Source organism: Engystomops pustulosus, chromosome 3 (genome assembly GCF_040894005.1).
Source record: "Engystomops pustulosus chromosome 3, aEngPut4.maternal, whole genome shotgun sequence".
Taxonomy (NCBI): Eukaryota; Metazoa; Chordata; class Amphibia; order Anura; family Leptodactylidae; genus Engystomops; species Engystomops pustulosus.
In genome coordinates this window covers 24,205,500-24,215,762 of record NC_092413.1, presented here as the reverse complement: position 1 = coordinate 24,215,762, position 10,263 = coordinate 24,205,500, and the positions used below count along the sequence as shown (strand labels likewise).

Below are 10,263 nucleotides of genomic sequence, written 5' to 3'. Positions count from 1 at the left end.
GAACCATGGGGCGAGTCCCCACGAACCTGGGCATCCAGTTAGCATCTCGGGGACTTACAAGTTCTTCCCTTGGAGGTCGTCCCTTAGCTCCAAGGGTTTGTCGTTTAACTGACGACAGTCATTCTCTTCATGCCCATATTTATGGCAGTAGCTGCACCGCTGGCGGGGTTTCTTCTGACTCCAGGTGCTTAACGACTTCGCTTCTTTTGGGCGCTGTTTAGTCGGAGATTCACGAGGAGTAGCTGACCGTACCGGGTTCTCTGGAGGTTTCCTCCTCATAGCGGAGACAGTCACTTCCACCTGGGTCAACCGATCGAGGATTTTATGCAGGGTGTCCGCCAGATTAGAGACCTGTCCTGCTAAGTCAGCAACTTCCGTAGCCGCAGGAGTAGGTGATGTTGACTGCGTTGGATAGCAAGCTAGAGCAGATTCCTCCATTTCCACGGATTCAGGCTCTTTCTGCGGTCCAGTAGGCGGTCGGTCCCCTAATATGTCAATGGCAATTTCCTTAAACTCAAGGAAGGAGGCCTGGGCATGTTGAGAAGAGATGATCTTTAGTTGACACCTTTGATTTCTATCAACAAGTCCATTAATAAATTGTTCCCTTAAGGTTTGATCAGAGGTTTCAGCGTCTTTGGGCTCCAGGCAGGTGATGGCCTTCCATGTCTCCTGTAGGGAGAGGGCAAAGTCTCGGAGGGACTCTTGGGGCTTCTGTCTTTTCCCGAAGAATTTCTGCTTCAACTCGGAGACAGTACACTTGTCAAAGGTGTTACGTAGCCTATCAAGAATCTGGACCACATTCTGACACTGTTCTCGGGGCCAAGACTTGACTTCCCGGAGAGCGGGTCCTTTCAACTGCCCGATGAGGATGCCCACTTTCTGTTCCTCTGTGAATGGGAGCAAGGCGAAGGTGGCTAACAACTTGTCCCTGAATTCAGGGAGAGTATGTGATTCTCCCTCGTAGTAGGGTAACCAGGGGGCCCCCAGATAGTAGGGCATAGTCAGAGGCATCATGGTGGGAGTCCCAGGGACACTAGCTGTAGCAGGGCTGAAGGGACTCTCTGGAGGACTTAACATGCTCCGGTACCCTGAGGAGGGACCAGGGGACGGGACTTGCGCCAGTCCCGTATCTTCGTCCTGGGCGGACATGACTGGCCTAGCTGAGGGAAGTCTGTAGGGTTACACAATGTCCGTTGCTATGGGCGATGGCTAGAATGGGACGTGGGCACTTTAAGACACAGTCACTATTCCCTGGGAGGTGAGCCAATAACCTAGCATCGGAAACAATCTCTACCCCCCTTTAACTTCCCCAGCGGTACTCACTCAGGATCAGCCGCGGTGACAGGACAGCTCCGGTACACGAAGGTCTCCGTTCCCGATGTCCGGCAGGCAGCAGGGGCTCGGTGATGCTCCGCGGTGTTCTCCAGTCGCAGGACACGTGCGCCGGAACTCCGGATGAGGCGCACACTGCTGGCAGGCTTCAGGCGCGGCCTGCGCCGAAATCCAAGATGGCCGATTAACCCTCTTCGTTGCCGGCCGCACACGCTCCAGCTCCTCCTCCACGGTGCTTCGCGCCACTCGCGCAGGGGGCGGGGCCTAATGACGCCTCTGGAGTTCCCGCCAGTGAAGATTTGGCGGGCTTGAAATACTTGCTGCGCCACACGCCTCTGAGGTAAATGCTTCAGGCGCAGCAGCGCCGGATGTAGCAGAGCTGACACAGTTCTTGCAGGAATTAACCTCTTGAGTGCTGGAGCGGCGCTCGACAGCACGTGGCAGCAGTATAAAGTTCAATGTAGAAACACACAAATACTTGGGCCTAAACCCGGATGGCAGCAGGGTTAGGCAGTACAATCGTTTCTTAATAAAGTACAGTCTTTAGTGCCAGAATAAGGCACAGAAGTAAATATCCTGTTCGTGACGCCACTTGCAACATCCCCCACCGGGGCCTAGCCCTTGAGGGTGAGGCCTGGAGACAGCCGGGGCCCGCGGTACCGGAGTGGCTGGCGGTTGCGGCCTAAGCACGCTATTGTCACGGTGCTTGGTACGGGGGAACCGGAGGGCTGTCCTACAGCCTGGCAGGTCTCCAGCAGGGTGGTGTTGGCAAGAAATGATGAGGGAGCGGCTGCTATAGCGGATCTCCCTGGGGCAACCCCTTAATGTCCCGAGTGTGAGTCTCTGGGTGATGGACAGGGTGCCGGTGATGAAGGCAGCCGTATTAGCAGGGACCAGACGGAGGCAGAAGTTGAAGCAAACAACTTACAGTTTATTGCAACCGGCAGGAACTGCAGATAACGAGCCTTTAACAGGTAGGTAGGGTGCCGAGATGTGAGTTGGAGGGAGCCTCAGGAGATAGTTCACCAGCCTGGATGTAGAGGGCAGGCTGGGTGGCAGCTGTGTCCTTATAGGAAGCTTCAGCTTGTCCTGTAGAGCTTCAGGTATCACCCTTGAAGGTAGGAATGATACCCCTTTCCTCACTACACTACTCTAGTCTAATAGCTCCACTCTTCAGAGGCAGGGGCTAGGCTCTTCCTGCTCTGGTATGGGCTAGACAGAGATTTACTCACTCACTCACTACATAGACTGAGAGACTTCTCTCAGTCTAACTCTCTAAGAGTGCTCCAGAACATTCCTGGGCCAGAGGTTTTATTACCTCCCTTTGGTCAGGTGGTGGCTGCTCCTCCAATCACATCTCAGCTCACAAAGCACAGGATGTAACACATATCATTGGACAAACAGCATCTGGCATTATACAAAATACTTAACCTCTGCCTTGCCAGGCAGGATTCACCACTGCAATATCCCTATGTCCTGTCAGGACCATGTAGTGTAATGGGATTACATGCAGGTGGGACGTATTCGCAAACCCTCCCTCGCCATTGCATCGGCGAGGGTGTTGCATATGTAACGTATGCAACACTACTCGTCATATAAACACAACTTCAGCGGAGCATTCATTCTCAGGCTAACAGGATTTTTCGGATACCTTCAATGGTCCGTTCATAAACATTAGTCGGGGGTTTTACGTTACAAATATTAACCCTGACTAAGGAATATGATGCTTAAGGGGGAAGGGAATGGAAAATATTAAGACATTTCTAGGAAAAGTTCTACATAGACAAGCTATGTCTTTAGGAACATAGGGGCCCACTATGCTTAAAGGGGGTTTCCTTACATAAAATTAATGATATGGTTGGAAATTGGACATTTCACTTACAATCAAAGTGATCATGTTAATTTTACCCTTGAAGACCGATACAAGGATCTTTACTCTACATCAACAAGATTCTAAATCCACTTTCTGTCCCATGAGATTTGATACTGTGACAGGATCACAAAGACACTGCCTTGAAGTTGTTCAGATACTGGCAAGAGCTGGTCCAGACTGATCAGCACATGAAATTACAAAGTACCACGGGGCCAGGCAGGAAATAGTCCCATGCAAGCCGAAGAAGAAGAGTGACAAGCAGGCTGAGGTCAAGCAAAAAATAGTCAGAGGCAGGTCAAGGTCAGGGAAAGAATAAGCAAAGACAAGTCAAGATCAGGCAGAGACTAGACACATGCAGGGTGAAGTAAGGCAAGAAACGTCACAGACAGGCAGAGGTAAGGTAGAGAATAGTCACAAGCAAGCCATAGTCAGGGAGAAAAGAGTGACGAGCAGGATGAGGTCAAGCAGAAAATAGTCATAGGCAGGCTGAGGTCAGGGAAAGAATAAACAAAGCCGGTCAAGATCATGCACAGACTAGAGGTTGAGGTAAGGCAGGGAATGTAACAGACAGGCAGTGGTCAGCCACAGAATAGTCACAAGCAAGCCGAGGTCAGGGAAAGAAGAGTGACAAGCAGGCTGAGGTCAAGCAGAAAATAGTCAAAGGCAGGTCAAGGTCAGGGAAAGAATAAACAAAGGCATGTCAAAATCAGGCTTAGATTAAAGGTGGAAGTAAGGCAAGGAATGTAACAGACAGGGAGAGGTCAGGCAGAGAATAGTCACAAGCAAGCCGAGGTCAGGACAGACAGTTTAAAGTCAGATCAAGTTGAGGTTGTCATTTACAATCAAAATAGCTGGGTAGAGGTGAAGTTGCTAAAAAAAACAGGGTCTGGAGTGCAGAAGTCAGATTAAAGCAGAACCAAAAGCCATTGTAGTGAACAAGGATACTATGACCTACAACGCTAAGGCTCCTGCCGGTTGATGAAGTTATTTTTGCTTGGCTTACCAAATTCTGTCAAGAAATGGAAAGGTATACTCTTATTATCGCCATGAAAATCTCTAAGATGTGGTGTGCTAACACACCCTATGGCAGTGATGGCGAACCTTTTAGCAGCCAAGTGCCTAAAAAGCAACCGAAACCCCCACTTATTTATCGTGAGGTGCCAGCCAAAATTTAAAGCAGTAACTTGTTCTTCAACAATCATATTGGCCTCCTGAGGACAGCAACACAGTAGAAAGATGGAAAATGGGCATCATTTTAGCTTCTTTCCAGTGTCCCTGTGTACACAGAGAATCATGGGGCCAGCATGAGGTCCTCCAAAGATAATTCGGCCCTGTCTATTCACTGTCCCTCTTCCTACATACCCAAGTAGCGAAGTAAGTATCAAAATATGACTGAAAGCAGCATCTTTTAAGTTGCTTGGAAATGCAGGAAGATTCTTTGAGTCCTGTCTAATGTGCTGGGGCAATGGCCCGGGTGCCCACAGAAAGAGCTCTGAGTGCCGCCTCTGGCACCCGTGCCATAGGTTTGCCACCACTGCCGTATGAGGTAGAGGCCCGCATATGCCACATACCAGTGGGATACTGGTTCACAGGGGCTTTTGGTGACCCACCTGCTCCTACCAACCAGGGAGGAGGAGGATGGTACCCAGACCCACCAGCATCAAACCAGAACAAAATTTGGGTAAAAAATTAGCAACGAAGTTGCCTGAAAGTTCTGCTAAAGTTGCCTCCCCCAGAGCTGAGTATTAGACGTCCTCCTAGCCTCCGTACATAGTGCTGCAACCCTGACGGACTCCTGATTCACTAAGATGAAAAGCTTCTACTCTTTGTTGTTTTATGCCTTTATTTCACTGTGAAATAAATGAGAATTGTTTTTTTTTTTTGTGGTTTATTGCCTGGGATGTTTTGCAGGAGTCACATATATTTCTCAGTTCTCTGCTGAAGGCGCCACATACATCAGGTTAATGCGACACCTACAGTCCGCCGGCCATGCGTAAATAAGGGCTCTCTATATGAAGCGTCGGAGGGTCACCATAAATGTGGACTCTAATGACACAAGCAATGAAGGAGATCGGTCACTTCTCATAAGATTTCCCAGATAATGTCACATTTTGTCCTCATATTCCCTCCAGGTGACGGCTGAGCTTCTACCAATATGAGAGATTTCACATAAATACTTATTCAAACTGCGTTAAACCTAAAGGATATGTGTCCTCATAACTCAAAAGTTCTTGGGTAAAGAAAAAAACGAATATAAATAAATTCATATACAAAGAATAAAATAAAGTATACAAATAATAATAATGTAGAAATTATAATTTGAATACAGGCAGTCCCCGGTTTGTTCTTAAGTTGAATTTGTATGTAAGTCGGAACTGTATATTTTATAATAGTAACCACAGCCAGAATTTTTTTGGTCTCTGTGACAATTGGATTTTAAAAATGTTGGGTTGTCATAAGAACCAGGATTAGTAATAAAGCTTCATTACAGACACCTGTGATAACTGTTATAGCTGATCAATGTAGCCTAGGGCTAAAGTACAGGAAATTACCAACATCCAGAGGTCCGTTTGTAACTGGGGGTCATCTGTAAGTCGGATGTTCTTAAGTAGGGGATCGCCTGTATATACAAAGAATAAAATAAAGTATACAAATAATAATAATATAGACATAATGGGGGTCATTTACTAAGGGCCCGATTCACGGTTTCCCGACGTGTTACCCAATTATTTCCGATTTGCGCCAATTTCCCCTGAATTGCCCCGGGATTTTGGCGCACGCGATCGGATTTTGGCGAATCGGCGCTGGCATGCACATGACGGAAATCGGGGGGCATGGCCGAACGAAAACCCAACGGATTCGGAAAAACCACTGCATTTAAAAAACAAAAAGTGTTGCGGAGCTTGCACTTACCTTCACTAGGAATAGGCCGGTGTACTTGAGTGCATTTCAGCGGACTTCAGCGTAGCAGCGCCACTTGGTGGACGTCGGAGGAACTGCCTTAGTGAATGGACCGGGTAAGTAAATCTGCTCCAATATCTTACTTTGATTATTATATTATACACAGTACGTAAGGATAAAAATAAATCTATATAAAGGGCAGATTTACCCATAATACATCTCTGGCAACTGTGCTGGGGTGAAGTTTAGCATTAGTTGGGCCCCAAAACTTTACTCTGCTTGTAGCACCCAAAATGCCAATTAAGACTCTAACGATAAATATAGAAAAAAAAATACTAACCATGTAAAATAGTTATAGCATAACAACGATAATCTAATATGATTCATAATATAATTATTATGTATTATTATAATATTAACCACCTCCATTAAAAGACGCCGATTTTCGTTGTTGATGGAGTTGATCTCTCAAGTCCTCAGCGTACCCAAGTAATCAAGCTCATCAATTTCTAACCATTACTGTCAGATGGGTGGAGCCAGTTTGTCTGCCTCAGTATAGGACCACCCATCTGACAATAGAGAGCAGTACATCTGCCAGTAGAGATCTGAAAATTATGGCGACTAATTGGGTCGAAATAATCCGTAGGTCCATCAAGTCCAACCTATAGTCCTTTGTTGTTGGTCACGAAGAAGACAAAAAGAAAACCCTACAAGGCTGATGGCAATGGGCCATACTAAGGAAAAAGTTCTTCTCAACCCCAACATGGCATCAGAATTATTCCCTGGATCAACATCACTTAAACAAAATAATTTTGTACCCATAACCTTTGATATTTTGCTCTAAAGAAAGGCATCCGGGCCCCTCTTGAACATGTCACAAGTTATCATGTATAATCCTATGGCACACGGTTCCATAAAGGAGTTGATTGGGTTTGGGGATATTTAGAAACCCCTTCTGAGAAAGTGGTAAATGACACTGTGACGAAATGTGACGTTTTCGGACTGCTGAGGGGTATGCAAGGTCACTTAATTATAGTTTTTATAGACACTCCCTGACCACACGGGTTCTGGGAGGTGCAGGAAGTGAGTTTAGAGTTGTCCACACAACTTCTGTATGACACAACACTCACCCACAACCCTGAACGGCGGAAAGACCCCTTGTTACTAGCCTTATCAGCCCAATAGACCGCCACCAGCTCTCATGTTATATAAGCCCGGTCCATAACGGTTAGGAACAAACATTAAGTACATGTATTTTGCTATATTTTCTTCATAGACAACAAATAATGTTTTTTGCCACCTTTTCTGTCTTCTTTTTCCTCTATCTATTCTTCCTCCTTTTAGTTTCGCAGTCATAGTCCTGGGCCGCAGCAGACGTCTGATGGATCATCTTGTGTTTTCATTCATCTCTTCTTATAGAAAGGAGTATAATGCATATAATAATAATAATAATAATAATAATGCATATCATACACACAGACAAATCCTTTATGTTTGAAATACTTTTAATATAATTGAAGGCTGACAGTATACAGTCATTAAAACCTCGTCTATCGCTGACGCAGTCCTGTACATACTGCATATCCATCAACAGTGCAAATAACCCTCAGATTATACATCACTTAAACAAATCTACCATCAAAATCCATCATGATTGCACCAGGGACACTTACTCATAGATCCAGGCACCGTGACTGTGGTAATCTTCTTATATGTGTTATCCATGGCCTCCTTCCTTCTAAAATCAACTATTAGAATGATGCTAATGAGCCAGAAGGGGGTGTTACCAGAGCTCCTCAGTGTTGCAGATACATAGGCTGTTAGTGTGAAGGTGTGAAGGCACTTCCCCCCTCCAACTGTGTGGACACTGCTGCTGAGATTGCAGGGAGTGCAGGGGGAGGGTCAGACTGAGATATGCTGCTGCACAGTGTAACAACAATTTGTAAAGCCAGAGAAGAGAGAGGTTATCTCTCCTGGCTTATTATAATTTAAAGTCGAGGACGCCATGGATAACAAATATAAGAAGATTACCACAGTCACGGTGCCTGGATCTATGAGTAATGTCCCTGGTTTATCATGATGGATCTTGATGGGAGATTTCCTTTAAGAAATAAATAGGAATCATACTGATATTTATCTTGGTAAATTTAAGTGCTGCAGCATTATTTTTTTATATCAAAAACATTTCCCTAAAAAATTTTTAAAATATTTTTACATTAAAAAAAAAAATTATTTTAAATATCTCTCTCAACTTTACAAAAACTAGTTTGCAGGTGTGTGTGCAATGAAGAGAAACACTGCTTCTGGTCATTATGTGGCTTCTGATCACATTGTAAGGTTTATCTTCTAGCAGATCTCCTCTCTGTAATGTTGTGTCCTTTCTGTGCTGGTAGATCTAGAGACCTAGCTGCTGTGACTCACTGCTCCTCCTTCCCAATGATGCTCGGTGGAGACCTAGCTGCTGTGACTCACTGCTCCTCCTTCCCAATGATGCTCGGTGGAGACCTAGCTGCTGTGACACACTGCTCCTCCTTCCCAATGATGCTCGGTGGAGACCTAGCTGCTGTGACACACTGCTCCTCCTTCCCAATGATGCTCGGTGGAGACCTAGCTGCTGTGACTCACTGCTCCTCCTTCCCAATGATGCTCGGTGGAGACCTAGCTGCTGTGACACACTGCTCCTCCTTCCCAATGATGCTCGGTGGAGACCTAGCTGCTGTGACTCAATGTTCCCCCTCACCTCTCCATAGACTTCTGTGTAATCTGACACCACAGTAAGCTTTAGCTTGAATATGATATTGAGCAGGCAGTAAGGAAGGAGGGAGGATATTAAAGGGAACCTGTCTTTTTCACTAAACACAGGTTTCAGGAGCCCATTACACCTGCATTGCACATAAACCTTTCAGCTTTCTCTAAGCATTTACATTACAATATAATTGTGTGTTATTACTTACATTGCACACTGACAGAATCCTCTGTGTAGTCCCAGGGGTTGGGCGTTGGTTTGGATACATTTCAAAAAACAACACATGATTTGTCTGTGCTGCAGACTGCTCAGCTCTCTCCTTTGTGCTCTTGTACAGCTCATCCCTCTCCCACTGAGACTGTGACCTCTGTGAAGGTGCAGCTGTCCAGGAGGTGGGGGCTGAGCGCTGAGGAGTGAGCAGCACAGACAAGTAACCTGTTGTTTTTTGAAATGCATCCAAACAAAGCCCAACCCCTGGGACTACACAGAGGATTTTGTCAGGATGCAAGGTTAGTTATAACACACATTTATATTCTAATGTAAATGGTTAGAAAAAGCATAAAGACGTATTTGCACTGCAGGTGTGATGGGCTACTGCAACCTGTCTTTAGTGAAAATGAGATCCCTGGTGACAGGTTCTCTTTGCCAACCAAAGTAAGTGGAAAAGGAAGCACTTTCCTCTGACAGGAAATATTGCAAAGTTTCTTGTCTTCAATTGTACTAGTAATTTATGCAAAGTTATCCCAGATTGCAAAAATTGTAAAGATTATCCCAGATTGCAAAAGTAAAAAAAGTATTGATAGAATTTTTTTTTTTAAATGACAATAAATCTTCCGCAAAAATATGTATTATGAAAAGTATTACAAAACTAAAATCTCATTCAGTATTGCAGAAATTCTTGCTCGGAATTGGAATGTTACAGTTTTGTGACTATTACAGTTCCCTAGGAATAATGGTGAAGGGGGTCACGGGGCTGCTGGACTCCAGGTCTAGTGCAGATACAAAGCATTCTACGGCGGCTTCGTGCTTCCCTTGATCTTGTAAAACGTCCCCCAGACCCTTCCAGGCCTCGTGTGATGTGCTCTGGATTTGTACAGCGTCTCGGAGATACTTCTCGGCCAGCGCGTTCCGACCAAGTCTATTCAATACACGTCCCTGGAAGAAAACAGAAACAGGACTATATCACGGGAAGTGATTTTTAGAGCACACTATTAACTGGCCCAGTATTGGCATTTACTGTGTTGTCTATGAATCACCCAATGCTGTGACCAAGACCTATGACCTCAATGCCAGTAAGTGACCAATAAAGTCTCAAATGTTTTTCAAAGAAACTCCAAAGGCTGGAAGCTGAGCTATGTGGATATAATAGAGGTGTGTAATGGCAGCAGTGATTGACAACTAAGCTCAGCAA

At 45.4% G+C, this 10,263-nt stretch overlaps 1 protein-coding gene across 4 annotated transcripts in view; it reads right to left on the bottom strand.

The window, feature by feature from the left end:
* Positions 1-7,593: 7,593 nt before the first annotated feature.
* Positions 7,594-10,263, bottom strand: part of TTC7A (tetratricopeptide repeat domain 7A) — a 265,076-nt gene continuing 262,406 nt past the window's right edge. For all 4 annotated transcript variants that reach the window (XM_072140303.1, XM_072140306.1, XM_072140304.1 and 1 more), the window contains one exon: positions 7,594-10,007. In XM_072140303.1, the coding sequence (XP_071996404.1) occupies positions 9,786-10,007 (222 nt within the window). In that variant the 3' untranslated portion in view covers positions 7,594-9,785. The remainder of the gene's footprint in view (positions 10,008-10,263) is intronic.